Here is a 17,271-nt window from a genome sequence, read left to right as displayed (position 1 = left end):
TGAAAGCAAGGTGACATCACCTGGCCTGTTTTTCTTTGCAAATGCATAGGAGGAGATGTTACTTTAATTTTCTCATGTAGCAGCAGGGCACTATATATTTTTTTTTTTTTTTTTTTTAATTTTTTTATTACCACAGTTTGTTCTGTATGAATAGTTGTTGTTCCAGGTTAGGCCACCACCTTAAAAGTCCATTTAGAAGCTCTCCAGCCAATATGATTAAGGTTCCAGGTTTTACTAACAATGAGTATATTTAAGAAATAGGATTCTTACTTAAATAACTTGGCAGAACAGTTGAGAGGGAAAGTAAAGAGAAAAAGAATAATCATTGACCTTGCATATTTAATCTCTCTTCTATGTGGACTTGAATGCACCATCAGTTTTTCCAGCCTTCTCTTTCCTCAGAATTCAAGTTATATTATCTTTATGGGTGTAAACAGCTATGTCTTGCATTTTCCTAGGTTTTTGACTCCCAGTGATGTTAACTGCCAGCAGTTTGGCTCTGAGCGATGGCATATAGTTACCATTGGCACTGTTGGTACTACTTGTCTGCCCTCCTGTTTTAGTTAGGATTTGGCATGAAGTGCAAGTATTTTATTTGGTTATAAGACTGTTGTATGTGTAATGTTTCCTGTGAGTCTCAAAGTAACAAAAATCATGATGAGCCAGCCAGCTAATCCAGAAGCTGGTGCTGTGTCTGTGCCTGTACCTGCATGCCTGCTTCCCTCCATTTTCCCTGCTTTACCGCTCGTCCAGTTGGAAAGAGCCATGGAAAAGCTGAGCGACTTGTTTAGGTTTCTGTTTGTAAAGGATTTGTCCCAGTGTTAAAGTCCAGGCAGGCTTATTTGGTCTCTGCTGATCCACATTGCAGCAGCATCTGCATGGAAGGGGAAGGTGTGTTTTCTTGAGTACTCGTGTTTTCTCTGTGTGACTGCAGCACTAGAGAGTTTAGTAAAGCTTGTAAAATCCACTTAAGCAGGTGAGTAAATACCTGGTGGGTTAGTCCGAGCAGAGGTCCAGGCTATCACAGCTAGTCAGAATCTGCAGGAATTCAGGGTTTTGAGCAGTCTGAACCATTCCTTCACAAACTTACGCAAGCCACTTGTCCCCTGTTCTTTTTTTGATTGATGTATCTATCAATTGTATTTAAGATCTGTTTCTCTCACAGGGTGCTGTGAAGTGCAATATTAATATACTCCCTGATATTTTGATGAAAAGAACAATGTACAAGTGCATTGTATTAGGGAAGCGTTACTACGTGACTGGCTTTATTGGAACATTAGGAAAAGTGCTTTGCAGCTGATGAGCTGTCAAATTTGTGTATCGTGCACATCTATTGCTTTCAGTAGTGTGTGTTTAACCAGTGTCAGCTATAATTACATTGCTTTTTGCAACAGAGCCAGGGATTCACATTTCCTACTATCTTCTTTAAAAGCAGTACTGCTACTTGCCAGATCTGATAAGGAGGGGGCCTATGTCACTCTGAAATGGTGCTTTTTCTAGCAAGTTAAATATAAAAGACTTATTATCCATCTCATTTAGTAGCATGATAGCAATTGTTTCTTTTTGGTAGGATGAAGAACTACGATGCCTTTGGAAAAATTCTAGAAGACCTGTCAAATCTGTATCAAATTCCAGGAAACAGGTTGCAACTTATTTTTACTTGAAAAACTTAAAATTCATAGCCTAGCTTTTGTTTACTTACAAAAATAGTAATTTGTCTTCTCTTTCTCCTAGTGAAATGAAAGCTAAGGGATACTTTGCTTTGCAGGCCCTTGAAAAAGATCTTTATTCAATGTCTCTTCTAGACAGGTAACTTGAAGGCTACCTCTTCCTCCCTTTTCCTCCACTCCCACCCCTTCATTTCACTAAAAAACAAGTTAACTGATCTAATTATAGAGCAGGATGTGGAAGGCTAATGAGTTTTCTCCCACTGGAAAGCTTGAAGCCTTTCTGCAGTTTGCCAACCCCAGGCATGTCAAACAAGATGATCTACTGAACTCCTGTGCTTTATCTAAGAGACTTGCTGGGAAACTGGTTGGTTGCAGAGCTTGGGTGTGTGCGTGTGTGACCACCCACTAGGAGCAAAAAGTGCATCTGAAAGCCAGCAGTGATGTTTAAATCTCCCTGTGGCAGAAATAAAATATACCTTTTGGGGGTCCTGCTGTTTGGGTAACTCACTTTGTGCTCAGGTTTTAGATCAGGAGTAGTAACTGCTAACTTTCCTCTTATCCTTCCTTTTCTTATTTCTCCCTTCAAAGAGTAGGGTTACAGACAGATGGGGAATGGATTTTCCTAAACCCTCTGGTAGTTGTACAATGATTTTCATTCTTTTCAGAAAATCAGAGTTGAGGTCAGTGCTTTCCTTCTGGATTTTTGAAGCATCTTTTCTGATATCTCGCCCATTAAGTACTCTCGGCAAGCATGGCCTTCTGTAATGTGAAACACACTCTTGGCTTATTTTTTTACAGTGTTCCCTTATGAAGCATACCAACTCCATGAACAAATAAATATACTATATCCTTGCTGATTACTGACATCTCAGTAAATATTATTTATGAGTTAAATAGATTATTTGTCCCATCTATGATATAAGTTCATGCACTGCAGAGTTTCAATACACAGTTATGTGATTGTATGGCTGTATGTATTCAGCTGTGCGATCACATCTGAGGTTAGAGATTGGTTGGTTGAGTTCATCCAGGTTACTTCCTCACTCCTTGCTCAACCTGCCACTCCAATATTTTTTGTCCCTCTTCATTGCTGGTAAAGAGCACATCAAATTGCAACATGAAACAGCTCAGATACAGGGTTGAAACTGGAAGCCCAAGTCCTAGGAGTGATGCATGAGTGGAATGATGGTGTTTTGGAAGCTGTCATAACAAATGGAGACACAATCTACTTCCAAGAAAGCATTGTCTGCCTTTGATTAAGGGTGCAAATTATCCTTTACGTTAGCCTAGCTAGCACTGCAATTCGGGAAACACTAATCAAGATGTGTTTTGAACTAGAACACAGGATGTAAACAGAGTTACTGAAGTACTTCATGGAAAAGTAGGACACCTGGTGCCAAGAACTGGAGGTGATTTTTTTGATTTTTTTTATTTCATTTTCTTTCTTCCTGGATTCAACGAATTGTAATTAAAAACCCTACTGAGTTGATCTTTGTTTACAGTAAAGATCCTCCATTATAAATAAAACATGCTGTAGGGACTTACTGTGTCTGTATTCTCAGATAGTGTAGAGATACACAGAAGCAGAAAATACAAAGAGGCCAGGTCGTTTATCAGCTGCTGCAACATTGACTTTGCAGCAGCCGAAAAGCAAAGCCAGCAATATTCTGAGGTTATATGGGAAACCACAGTTTGGGAGTAACCGTGAGATGACAGCAGTAGTAGCTGAGATAATAGTCATGCTGCCTAAAAGGCAAATACAGTCAGTTGGTAAGGTTTTTTGGTTCATCTACGCTGTCAGAAGTGTGCTTTAGCCGTTAACGTGTGACAGTTCATAAAAGCACCTCTAATACATGCTACTGCTATCCTATTGCACAGCTTGATGTGAGTGTCCCTTATGCAACTACCACAACTTTCCCTTCTATTTCAGACTACTCACTGAAGGATAGCAGTTCAGCTAGTTTTTTTTTTTAAAGGCTGAACAACAGGTTATTGTGCAAGAGACAGAAACTTAATCTAGTCTTTTCAAAGATGTCTGATGACTTTATACACTGAGGGTTTAGCTGTTAAATGCTGCCTAAGAAAATGCTGCGATTTGAACATATACTGTAATTAGAGATGTACTCTTACGAGGAATCCCCTTCTGCCCATCTACACTGCTCTTGGTTTTTTTCCTCTTCGTGTCCAGATGCCTAGCATATTTCCTCTATTGACATGTGTAGTAACCATTTTTTTTTTTTAATTCCTTAGGAACTCCTATGAACATTGAATTTTACATTTCTCCCTATCAAGTTTTGGAAGCAGAACTAAATCCAGGTAAAGCTAGAGAAGTAGAAATAACTAACGTGATAACTTTTTCAGCACTACCTGTTTCGTTAAGCAAAGTTCATTAATGAAACTCAGAAATAAGATTTAAAATTCTAGTTTAGCAGAGTGATTTATGTGATGCACTTTAGCACAATTATAACATACATCAGGAAACTACTTTCCCATATCTTGGCTTTTGACCCAATTTGAAGTGAGAGTGATATCAAACAAAATAACTGCCTAGCCAGCATGAAAATGACTGGTGGTTTTTTGATCTGTTTCATGGCATGTCCCAAAAGCAGCTATTGCTGCTATCACCATTAGGCAACTTTGGTGTTTTGGGTGTGGTCTATGCAGGCTTCTCCTTGCTGCCCAAGCCATTGTGGCTGTCAGGTGGACTTGACCTTTAAAAGACCTTACCATTGTGTGTTTTGTATGCATAGGATCAATTTACACTGACAGGAGGAAAAAAATGCAGTTCTCTTTCTCCCTCAGGTTCCCAGGTATGTGGAATAAAAACAGTTGTAACTATTGAAGGCACAGATACGCTCCACAAACTTCCTCTTTCTCCACTGCTTGTAGATTCTAAAGCTGGAGAGGACAGGTGAGGCTCTGGACACTTCTCAATACAGAAATGGACTTAGAAGTCATTGGCATTAACCTCAGCATAACTTACATTTAGCCTCTGCTAAAACAGGAAGCTCGTTTTTACTGATGGCATTATGCTCTATACCAACACCCTCTGTAACCTGTGGCTTTTACATTTTTCCCAGACAGACTTCAAAATTACTGTGTTCATATTTAACTGTGTCAATTGCATTGAACTATGGATTTATTCATAGATTTGAAGCCAGAAGGAGCCACTGGAACTATATTATTTAACTTCCTAGTATTCAACAAGCAACTCCTGCATGGTTTCAGAGTAAATAAAGCATATATTGAGTGATATTACACCTTAACTATACAAAATAGTTTGTCATCCCACCATGGATACTGACACCTTATCTCTCTCTACTTCACTGTTAGGCTGGAGGGAAAGTCTGAAGTAATTCTCCAAAATAAATCACTATAGAACAATTTATAGCAAACACCCTTGTGCACTGTTCCTCAGTTTCTGGTGGCTCTCTTTTCCTTTCTGCCAGTCTTCTTATTAACCTTGTTTTAAAATGTTAAAGGCTATAGTTGCATTTATAAAGGAAGACTTTTCTCAAGACAAAGCATGGAATGTAGTAAACTACTAGGGGTCTGACAGTGGCCTTGCACTAAGAGTCCTTGTTATGTCAATTCCTGTAACAAGCTTTCATTCTGACTTTTTTTTTTCCCCCAGTAACCCTGCTTTTTTGCCACTGACTGATGAATTCAGCATGGATTTGCCAGCTTTTTTTGTGCTGAAGTTTCACCAGCCTATTCCTATGTCCTCATCCAGTATTGAAGAGATACAGAGGCTCACAGGCATGTTATAATTGTTTTTAAGACTAGGTACTTCTGTGACTATGCATGTCTTATTTGCTTTTTATTTCCCTGTGTTAATGTTGAAAGAGGAAAAACTCGTTTCTGGGGCAGAACGTGTTCTGTTCTATCAACCCAAGTGTAACATTTTAACAACCAGTGCAAAACACACAAGTTCTGAGAAAGATATGACAATTACAGGCAAAGCTGTTAAACACTCTACCTCAAAATCCCATTAGTAAAAAAGGGAATAAGAAAGGAGATTGTTTTTGTCTTTTCAAAACATTGGTTTTGGTTTTAGTATTAGCTTTCATGTACAGTCATAACCTAAACACTAATAAAAACAAATCACCTGGTTTCAGGAATTCAGATTACTGGCTTGAAACTAGCTCCTCTATATGACCTGATTGTTCAGTCCACCCTTAAAGAAAAATGCAGTGAAGACTTGTCTACACAAAAATCCTGTTTCTTTGTGGTGAGTATAATGTGCATTTGACACACACTCTGCCCTTGTGCAAGATATATACTGAATTACATTTCCCCATAAGCAAGCAACACAGACTTCCCAGAATCCCAACAGTATTTAAATGGTCTTTAGGAAATAGTTCAAGTTATTTACAGAGCAATATTAGACCCTTTCAGGTAAGTGTGCTTCTCATCCTCATTAATGAAACACTGTGTGCATGGCTGCTGAAGTCGTACTAATTTGTGTGTAACCCAAATATTTACTCTTCTAAAAATTGCTCAGAACTTTATCATTAATGCCTTAAAAAGAAGGAAACTTATTGGCTGGTGTGAGAAGCAAGTCCCAAGATGGTACTTACCTAGATTTTTGAAGGTCTTTATCATGCTGCATGTCACGTCGCATATCACGCTGTTTTAACAAAAAGTTTTGTTGATTAGGTAACACTAGGAATACTGATTCCTTTTAAAGGGACTGGCAGGAAGAAAAGCGTAAAGTGTTACAACAGCGATGTCAATTACTATCTAGAGCCACGGTTGTTTAACTGTAGATAGCTTCCCTTTTAGTAACTGTTTTATTAACAATTTTTAATTTAGGCTACATTAGATGTAGAGGAGAAGTTTTAGAATAGAAAATGGTGGCTAAGATGCTTTCTGCCAGACTTACATACAGGGCAACTACAAGACAAACTTCAAAGATCTACTTGTTTTTTTGCTAGGAAACATTAATTTTGCAGTTCATTCAAAACAAAAGAATAGGGCACTTCTTTCTCTTCTACTAGCAGTGTTAGCAACACCTATTACCTACATAGTTCTTGGAATTTGAGGTGGTGGTACAGAAGGTAGCAGTAAGTTTACACCATGCTAAAATATGGTTTAGCTAAGCTCTTCTCTGTAAAACCCATAAGATGGGATGAATTTTTCATTTCTATTAGATACATGTGAAAGGCTCTGTAACTCTTCAGCAATTCCCCAAAATATTAGTACTTGCTGGGAGATTGTTTTGCTTCTGAGTTTAAAGATTTTATTTCTAGAAATAAATTACTAAATTGAATTCTAACCTTGAAAGGAATGTAGGGGAAACCTTTTGCTCCATGATCACAAGAGGAAAAGCTCTTTTATTCTGCTCTTCAGCTTTTCTTAATGTAGACCCTGCTAATTAACTGCCCTGCCCTGTTCTTAAGGTGACAGTTCCCATTTGGCATCCTGAAGTAGATAACACAATATTGCACTTCTAATTTTGTCATAGAATCACTGTCAACATGGACAGGTGGCAAATTTTTCTTACTATCTCCTCTTTTCCTCCTCTTCAAATGAACCGTCGGGAGATAGTCTAGCCAAACATGCTCCTCCAAAGAAAGCAGTAGTGATGGAGGGAGGAACACCATATGACACCCTGAAGAGATTTCAGACAAAACTGCTATCCTATTTGTACAACCATCCAGCAGCAATACTATGGTATTCTTCTGAGAGAAGATCTTGGTTGTTAACATTTCTATAGCCTACGAGGCTCTGAAGAGTAGGTGGAAGAATTGGTGGCACTTGAACACCTGACCACTTGGCTCCGGGTATATTTGCTTAATTTGGCTGCATTTGGGAGGGAGACTGGACCTTTTACCTTCCTCTAAGGATTATATTTCTACTGAAATGCAGACAGACATGACGGACATGTTAGAAGTCTGTCTTCCAAAATTATTTTTGCTGTCAGATTGTGCAGTTGCCTGATAACATCAAGCTTTACTTCCTTGTTTTCAGTGCTTGAAATATCACCATACTTGTTGTTCAGTCTCTTCCAGATTGCCCAAAGCACTGTTACTTCATAAACAAGGGCTCAGAAAAATCAGATTTAGCAGGAGCCTTCATCAGCAAAATCCCATTTAGCCATCCAAAGTGTGTGCCTGGTGTAATCGAGATTCTTCGACATCAAGTGGCATATAACAGTCTTATTAGCACCTGTGTCTCTGAGAAGCATATAAATGAAGGTAAATCATGTGGTTGAAAGTAACGGCAGAGTATTAGCAAGAAACTAGCTTCTAAGCAGGGTGTTAACAGATTTACTGCTCCCTTGCCAAAATTGTCATTACTTGTGGAGTATTTTAAATGATAAAAAAATCCTTAATTCCAGTATTACACTCTGTTGAATATTTAAAAAAAAAAATCTCCTAGGCCTGACACTTCTATAAGCATAAACTAAGTTGCCAAAGTAATGAATAATTAGATTCTACTGTATCAGTATTCTTTAAATTCTGGTATGTGATTCAGCCAGAGTCCAGGTTCAATGAGTGGATATCACTAAATAGTAATTTTATTTCTAGATGATTCAGAACTGCTTTACTTTGAAGTGGTACCACACAAGAACACCAGCTTTTCTGTCTTTTTCCTTCATCCTGTGAAAGAGAATTTAGCCTGTGGTATGTGTGGAATAATTGATACTGTCCTCTTTATTGGGCTGACAAGGTACTTGGTTCTATCTAGGCTCTTGCACTACACTTCTTGGTTACAAATACCTTCTAAGGGCTACTCTCAACGGTGTGCAACCCATGAAAAACATGAAGTAGCATTTGTGTATAAACTGCTTACTAAGAAGTGTTCTATATTCAGCATAAAACAAAGTGAATGCAAATACTCAAATCCTATTCTGTCTTGGCCTGCAGTTAGTTAATAAATTGTAACTTCTACTATTTCTGATTTAAGCATATTAAGAAAAAGCAAGTCTTATGCAAGAGCATTGCTGCAAGCCCCTTCCCATTGACTTCAGTCTTACCTCTCTTGAAGCATCAAAATGAAAGAATGGTTTTCAATGTTTATAAAAATGTTCATTTTGAAATACTTACATTCTGTTCTTTCTTAGTGCTAATTAATGTTATAACCTCCAGAGAAGTCCAATGTCGCCTTCATTTAAATCCTCAAGATCCAACTCTAAATTCTAGTGATGACTTTATAGCAAGAGCTGTGAAGCGGTAAGTAGTTTCATTTTATTTCCTAAGTTGGAATGAACCTCAGATGTCCATTTAATGGAAATATCATATGCATTCATAATGCCATAAACTCAGCAACCAGAAAACTCCACTCTAGTGAAAAGTTATAATAATGAGAATAAGTTACTTCAGTGTCTTAAGTATCTCCTTCAAAAATTTTAAGCATTAATAGGGATGGAAAGTGTTTCTTTCTAATAGAAAGCATGTGGGGCAGGGAAACACTTTTGAATGAAGAGAGTTTCACCTTTTATAAAGATGCTTTTTTCCTTTGTAAATATGCTTTTCTGAAGACTCTAGCTGATGACAGTCTCATGACTGGTATAACTTAGAACAGCATGGAAAGGACTCTTTCCACACCTACCTACTACAAATCAGTGCTTCATTTCAGAAAGTGAGGTGTTGTGGTGGACTGACTCTTGCTGGACGCCAGGTGCCCACCAAAGCTGTTCTATCACTCCCCCCTCCTCAGCTGAACAGGGGAGAGAAAAAGTATAACTAAGGGCTCATGGGTCAAGATAAGGACAGAAGAGATCACTCACCAATTACTGTCACAGGCAAAACACACTCAGCTTGGGGAAAATTAACTCAATTTATTACCAATCAATCAACCAGAGTAGAGTAATGAGAAATAAAACCAGATCTCAAAACACCTTCCCTCCACCCCTCCCTTCTTCCCAGGCACAACTTCACTCCTGAATTGTCTACCTACCCCACCTCCCAGCGGTGCAGGGGGATGGGGAATATGGTCAGTTCATCACACGTTATTTCTGCTGCTTCATCCTCCTCAGGCAGGACTCATCACACTCTTCCCCTGCTTCAGCATGGGGTCCCTCCCATGGGAGACAGTCCTCCACAAACTTCTCCAATGTGGGTCCTTCCCACAGGCTGCAGTTCTTCACAAATTGCTCCAGCATGGGTCCCTCCCACAGCATGCGGTCCTTCAGGAGCACACTGCTCCAGCGTGGGTCCCCCATGGGGTCACAAGTCCTGCCAGAAAACCTGCTCCAGCGTGGGCTCCTCCCTCCACAGATCTGCAGGTCGTGCCAGGAGACTGCTCCAGTATGGTCTTCCCCCAGGGTCACAGCCTCCTTTGGGCACCCACCTGCTCCGGCGTGGGGTCCTCCACAGGCTGCAGGTGGACATCTGCTCCACCGTGGATCTCCATGGGCTGCAGGGGGACAGCCTGCCTCACCCTGGTCTTCACCAGGGGCTGCAGGGGATCTCTGCTCCAGCACCTGGAGCATCTCGTCCTCCTCCTTCTTCACTGACCTTGGTGTCTGCAGGGCTGTTTCTCTTACATGCTCTCACTCTCTCTCTGGCTGCTGTTTCTGTGTCTCAGCAACTTCTTTTTCCTTCTTAATTCTGTTATCTCAGAGGCGCTACCACTGTCACTGATTGGCTCGGTCTTGGACGGCCCGTCTTGGAGCCGGCTCTGTTGGACACAGGGGAAGCTTCCAGCAGCTTCTTACAGAAGCCACCCCTGTAACCTCCCCCTGCTACCAAAAACCTTGCCACACAAAGCCAATACAGATGTATACGGCACATCTACAACACTGTCTCTGGCTTGTTTTCTGAAACAAATTCCAGGAGAGGCCAAGTTGCTGTGATATATGAACATATGCTAGAGAAAGGGCTGAAAGCCTAATTCATTAGGCATAAGCTAGTACACAACTATTATCTATTTGGTGACAGCAAGATCACTGCAGGCTGGATTTTGACCTGTTTAATGAGCCTGCCCTGTCTTAAGTCACAGGATACTATTCCCAGAACCACGTAACTACTGTCACAGTGGAAAAAAACCCTCCTCTAGTCTAGATAGTGTTTTAGAGAAGATATGCTCTGTACCCTTCTTATACAAAACATGAAAGTTACAATTATAAAACTCAGCAAGAATTAATATATTTTGATATTATTAGTTTAGGTTTTCATTAAAAGCACCCTTATGACTTTTTTTTTTTTTTTTAACCAAACCCTCCCACTCTTTCTATCAAAGCTTCTTTGCACTGCTAAACTCAAAGATCCAGCACTTGACTTTGCTGTGTCAATACACGTTTCTGGTATAGGACATGTAGTTATATTGTAGTTACAATGTAACACCTATTAGGTTGTACAAGGCAAAAGGATGCAAAGAGGTAGTGCTGTTTTCCCCTACACCTATCATTCAGGTGTCAGCCACAGTTTAAAAAAAGTAATACGTTGAAGAATGGATGAAGTCTATAGTAGTGACTAATGTTTCATTTCTTCTTTCAGTTGCATGTCAGTCCCAGTTGTCATGAGAGCTATTTTCAGGAACGCTGCCAAGGTGAAAGCTGATAGTGAAACACAAGATGTGGAAGTAGACACGAAACAAAAACCTGAACCACCAAGTGAGCAAATTATGGATTCTAATAGTCTTGAAGAAAGTCCTTCTGTGGCTGGTCAGCAAGATTTGATAGTAACAGATAAGCCAAGTATTACAGACAGCCCAAAAGAAAATCTCTCCACGGCCGAACTGGAAACTCTGCGTGATAACACGGAAAACAGTAGTACCACAGTAAGCACAGAAACTTTGTGCACAGTGGAGGAAAGTAATTCCACAGCTAGTACAGAAGCTGTTATGATAAGTAAGTAAACCACACAATCTATTGTTTGATAATCAAACAATAAAGCAATATTTTCCCTAGCGTACATTGCTTTTGCAGAAGTAGTTGGAGAGAACTTGGCAAGCTCACTGTCTACTTAGTAATTTGTGAATAGAGTTTCCTCTTTGCACACTATTAAACACATAGAAGTAATAGTCTTGAATCTGCATTTTTAAACTTCCAAATTTGGAAAATCTAACACTGCTCTAGTAACCTTTATTTTTGTCTGCACCATATTCTACCATAGTATGGAAGAAATTTCTGTCTAACATATGTGATACAGGCTATAACATAACACATGCACCTGTGAAAAGTAATGTTTATACATGTCAGCATTATGCTAAATAAATTGAGAAAGTTGTTTGAACAATTTTGTACATACGTAATTAATACAGACAGCCCTATTTTGTCCACTATTGCAGAAACAGGTTCCATAAGAGACTCTTAACTGCAATTCTGTTTTCCCCTAATGCAGAAGTGGTACTGAATGGCAGCCAAACTTATTTACTTACTTATTATCTCTATGGCAAGATAATAGTCTTTAGTAAGAAAGTTGTAAACTCAAGACTCCAAAAATCAAGTAATTTTTACCTTAGCATTTTTCTGGCCTCAAAGTATAAAACTGTTTTGTGTTTTAATTTTTTTTTTATGTAAAGTCAGCTGTTCAGAATTTCAGTTTGTCTCTGTCTAGACCTGCTTTGTCTAAGACATGAAGGAAAGCAACTCAAAACAAGTGAACTCCTCACTTACTGTAAATCAGTTTAATTAGTGTAAAGCAGAGAGGCATTCACAAAGAAAAGACTTCCTGGCCAGAGCAATTTGCAGCTACAGTTAAGGCAAGCAACAGGAAAAGGAGTCAAATATAGAACGTTGGCACATAAATACAGAGTTGTCAGAAATACGCATCTGTGGCTGACAACGTGTTTCTACAAGAAGGTGAATAAACCTGGGAAAGATTGGGAAAAACAATATGGGAATGAGGGAGAGAGAGTTCAGGCTAGAGCAACTGGCAAAATAAATACAAAAATAACACAAGGAAGTTCATTAGACTGGAAACATGTTCAGTGTGGTCTAACAGGGTAAGAGTAGATGGTCTAACAATGGAATTATCAGTAATTCTGCATTTGAAGAGAATGGTGTGTTTTCAGCCAACTTGAAATAAATATGACTGTATGAGGAGGAAAAAAATAATTTTTAACTGTGAAAGTGCACTGCACAATGGTTACAAAAGGCGAGAGGACGAATTTGATAAAAGGTGAAAAATTCCTGTATTTTATGAAGTGACTAGAGAGAGTCACGGCCATGCATCAGCCCGCACATGGTCCACAAACTGAGAATCAAATCCAGTTGAGATAATTTTAAAAACCACAAGACAGAAAAACTAATGTTCCAGTTGCTGGACATGATGGAGTATATCCAGTGATAAGCCCAGTTGCTCTACCAGCCAAATAGTCTGTTCTTTAACCCAAGCAAGAGTTGACCTTTCAGGATCTGTGCAGAGTTTTGCCTTGCTGCACTCAGACTGCAAGGAACCAACCTCACCATTATTTCTACAAGTGTTTTCACCAAAGCTGCCAACATCTTCATGTTTTCCAGCTATAACTTCACTGTACTCTGTCCCAGCTGGAGCTGTGTGATTAAGGTCCATGTCCTGAAAAGACTCTAAAATGTGTCCGACATGTGGCTGTTCAATAGAATTCAGATACTTAAGCACATCTTCTTCATGCTTTCCAACCACATCAAGAAGATTATTTATCTTACTTAAAGCAGAATCACATCCATTAAAGTGACACCAGGATAAGAGAGCACTGAAAAGTGAAGAACAACAACAACAAAAGTGATTACATGTACCCACACAGACCTCCAGTTGTTGAAGGGAGGTAGCAATGTGACAAGATTTCTATACTACATAAATGTATATGTTTCATTCACATTTTCTGGGAAATTCAAGCAGTAGAACTGAATATTAAGCTTAAAGAAGTAGATTCAGATAATTTTGGAAGAGCAACTGAAGGATGATTTTTAAGAATGATCACTCTACACCCAGATAGGCAATTCCGTATATTCAAGACGTGAGAATTCTCAGGTTGCTCACTTTGGACAGATTCAAAATGGGCTTTTTTATTTTTATTAAAACAAACAAAAAACTGCATGCATGGTCCCTCCACACACACTCTCCACACACACACTACCTTAAGGAGTTTGTAACTTACTTCAGGGTTCCCCTGAACTGGCCACATGCAACCATCAGCTCAGCACCGTGTCTGTAGCCTTGATTAAAACCTTCCTGGAGTGCAAGTTCTTTCGCAGCCTCAATTCCATCCCTATAGCCTTCCTATAATAGGAGTAGTGGAATAGGTTGTTCAGAAAATGAAAAATTGGACCTTTGACAATTTCATAACAATAAAAAAAAGTTTAAACAAGTATTCAGTCTTTACAGCTTCTAGATTTGAACATCCCTCCCAGCTACACCCGTACTGCCAAACCAAAACACGCTTTTTGCAGTGCATTATGATTTACTGTCTATAAGATCCAGTTCTTTTCCAAAAGGATCCCCAGAAGGTCAGAAAATAAGAAAAGTATTTTTAGAAACATCAAAAACCAAGACAAATCTGCAGGAAAGCATGCTTGCTTTCATGATGACCAACTCCTTATGAAAAACTCCTCAAAGAATACCACATATAGATTTCTAGGCATCTAAAAATACATAGGCTGCAAAGCCTCCCCTTTAGCAGAGGTACTTTCCTGCCTGTAATCCATATACCTGTTTTCACAAAACTAATTATTGAGCCTCGCTTCTCTGTTTGCCGGATCTCACTCAATTAAAGAGTTATACTGGAAAGGAGATGGTGATGGAGTGAGTCACATATAAATACAGATAACATCGTGATTGCCTTCTGTAAGAAACAGCTAATGATTGTAATGCAAATTAATTTCTTTATATTCTAATCACATTACCATATAATATAGAATAATTCTTAACTTTTTTTCACACCAAAATTGCAAGTTGTAAGAGTGAAAACTTCTAATTGCTCATGAGAGAAGAAAACCAGTGGCCTTGCTAGAGAAATAGCCAGGAACAAGAATGTTTCTTTATTCACCCAACATACAGCTCTAACCTCAATAACATTTTATGATTTTGCAGTATCTACTCATAAAATACCAGAGGGATTTGTGTAAGAACACTAAACAGCCCCTTAAGAAAACCAGTCATTTCAAGGGACTCAGATGCAGGAAACTTTTCCTTGGAGAATAACACAACAGCTCTGTTGTAACACCCTTCCTCATCAACAGCCTACACAACAGCTTCCATTCATGTTCTTCAGCCAAATGCTGTTCACCCGTGAGCAGACGAGCCCTACTGGCCCCACTCTGAATGATAACGTATCTGTTGAAGTAACCTGGATTTAGGTACTTGTTTTGTTCCCTGCAGAATTCCACGGAGGGAAGGGCTGCGGAAACCAGCTTTCATAAAATATTTTTTTCACTAGAATAAATAAGCCAAAGAGCTACCCAGACTGCAACGTCCAATTGTGGTTCCACATGGAGTCACACATCTTAAATTTGACTGATGAAGAACTCTACTTAAAAACCAAATATCTCATATTTATTTATTAGCACTGTTTAGCTGTGTTGCCCTACATCTACTAGTGGTATACCTACAAGTATGAAGCAAATAACTCACATCAGAATTTAGCACTGCCTTTTACAAATGCATACGGTTGTACAGAGGGAGCCGATGTCTTGGTAAAAGAGTGCTTTGCCCTGATGACTACTAGGATAGAATTTCTGTAAATCTCTGCTAAACCTTCCTGACATTCAGAAGAAACGATACAATAACTTTTAAGCAGCCACTCTCAGTTTTCTGCTTTAAATCAGCCCTATGTTTATCAAGGTACGTATCAGTAAATCTAAAATGGTTAAAAAGACTACTAAATCATTGTTATAGAAATACCTTCAATCTTTTTTTCATGGTGCTGTTCCATTCTTTCTGTAGTAGATACATCTCATCTGCATCTTCATCAAATATATCCTCACTGGATTGGCTGACTGCAACTTGTACCCAGGACATAACAGCAATGATGACTATGACCTCTGTTTATCTGGTAAAAACAATACTGAGAAACTCTCAAAAGTCCCTCTGGCGAAGTGTCATATTAGAAGTATAGGCAAAAAAATTGAGTTCTGAAGAGAAGTCATGTTAGGAGCTGATTATTCAACCTGTACATTTGTTTCCACGTGGAAAACAGATGCTGTTTACCATCAAGGTGCATCTGTCAAGAGAAGACAGTCAGATCATCACTGGTAAAGCAACTCCTATAATTTATGAGAACAACTTAAGACAGTAGTTTCTACCCTTCTTATGGCACTGACATGCATATGCATGTCAAATTAGTGTTTTTAAATGTTGCTAGTACATGAACAGCAGGCAGAAACAACTTTATGACTCGATCCTGATAGCAGCTGACAAACAGCTCCACAGAGCTTCCATGCGGCGCATTAAGTTTACACACAGGTAATTGTCTGCAGAGGACTTTCACCTTTGATTTTCAGTTTCCTGGTTATGCCAAATACTTAACCATCTTACAAATCTTGAATAAAAACATTCCTTTATAATTTGAATAAAGAATTAGCTACTTCTACTGCAGAGAGAAGAAAACAGAATTGGATTATTTCGTATTTTCCACTGAAAAAAACCTTAAGAGGCCACTCACAACTAATTCACTGCATCGGTGGAAATTCCTACAACCCACAAACGCTGTTTCTCGCAGAGGCGCCAACGGCTCTCAGGGAACCGAGGACGGCAGGAGCCATCCCGCCCTCGGCCACGCTGCTTTTCCCGGGACACAACGGGCTGGAGTCTCGCCGTCTGCGGGCTCCCTCCCCGTGGCGGGCCAGAGGTGCACCCCACCGTCCCCACGCCCTGCCCAAACCCCGGCCGAGCCCAGAGGCGCCCCGCCGCGGCACCGGCCAGGCCCCGACCCGCCATTTCACGGCCGGCCGCTCAGCCCGGCAGGCGCCCAGCTCCCCACAGGCGGCCGCGCTGCGGGGAGCCTTCTACCCTCCGCTGGCGGCGGGCGCAGCCTCCCCTCCCCTCGCCTCTCCCGGCTACTCGCTCAGACCCCGCTGCCAGCCCAGCCCCGCGCCCCGTTCCCTCACCACAGCAGCCTAGCCGCCACGCTCCGCTGCACACTGAGTGCCACCATCTTAACTGAGGGCAAACAGGCTTCACTACCGTCGGAAGTAATAGGGGAGCGGCAGCCATGTTGGCCAAGGGCAAGCTCCGCGTAGGCCGCAGGTAAGGAGCCGCCATCTTAACCAGCAGCACTGTGGCTTCAAAGCCCGTCTGAGACACTGGAGGCGGGCAGCCATCTTGAGTACGGGCGCAGCCTCGCATCCTCCTCAAGGAGGCGGGGCGGGGTGGCCGGGCCGCTGGGCCCTGCTAGCCGCCGAGGGGTGCGAGTCGTGGGAGGAGGGAGGCTGCTGGCTGGGCGAAGGAGCCGTTACTGTGCAGCCCTGTCCCGGCTTTCTGGAGCGAGGGGCGTGTGGCTGCCTCAGGCTAACCCTGGGGGGAGCGTGCTCCCCGGGGGGCGGCGGTTTCGTCCTCTTTTCAGTCACTTTTAAAAAAAATCTGTCTTGTTGGCTTCTGAATCTTCAAGGTCCTTGTGTGTGAGGTGTGCCCTTAAGCTGTCCTCCACAAAATTTAGGCATTACAATACTAAATCCTTTTTAATATGAAGGGTGCCGGCACGAGTCAAGTGTTTCATTGCTTGCTTCTATTAG

The 17,271-nt window shown here is 40.6% G+C and overlaps 1 protein-coding gene across 2 annotated transcripts; it reads right to left on the bottom strand.

The window, feature by feature from the left end:
* Positions 1 to 10,363: 10,363 nt before the first annotated feature.
* Positions 10,364 to 16,971, bottom strand: YAE1 (YAE1 maturation factor of ABCE1). 2 transcript variants are annotated; one of them, XM_049816968.1, is made up of 4 exons: positions 16,648 to 16,971; positions 15,443 to 15,761; positions 13,701 to 13,822; positions 10,364 to 13,295 (listed from the first exon to the last, which is right to left on the bottom strand). In XM_049816968.1, the coding sequence occupies exons 2-4, from the start codon at positions 15,557 to 15,559 to the stop codon at positions 12,869 to 12,871; spliced, it is 666 nt and encodes a 221-aa protein (XP_049672925.1). In that variant the 5' UTR covers positions 15,560 to 15,761; positions 16,648 to 16,971; the 3' UTR covers positions 10,364 to 12,868. The 2 variants fall into 2 exon arrangements, with proteins under 2 accessions (XP_049672925.1, XP_049672926.1); XM_049816969.1 differs by having other exon boundaries at positions 16,682 to 16,971.
* Between the last annotated feature and the right edge of the window lie 300 nt (positions 16,972 to 17,271).

The sequence above is a fragment of the Accipiter gentilis genome, chromosome 14 (assembly GCF_929443795.1).
Source record: "Accipiter gentilis chromosome 14, bAccGen1.1, whole genome shotgun sequence".
Classification (NCBI taxonomy): Eukaryota; Metazoa; Chordata; class Aves; order Accipitriformes; family Accipitridae; genus Astur; species Astur gentilis.
Note: the sequence above shows the minus strand (reverse complement) of the source record. Positions and strands in the feature narration are given on the sequence as shown.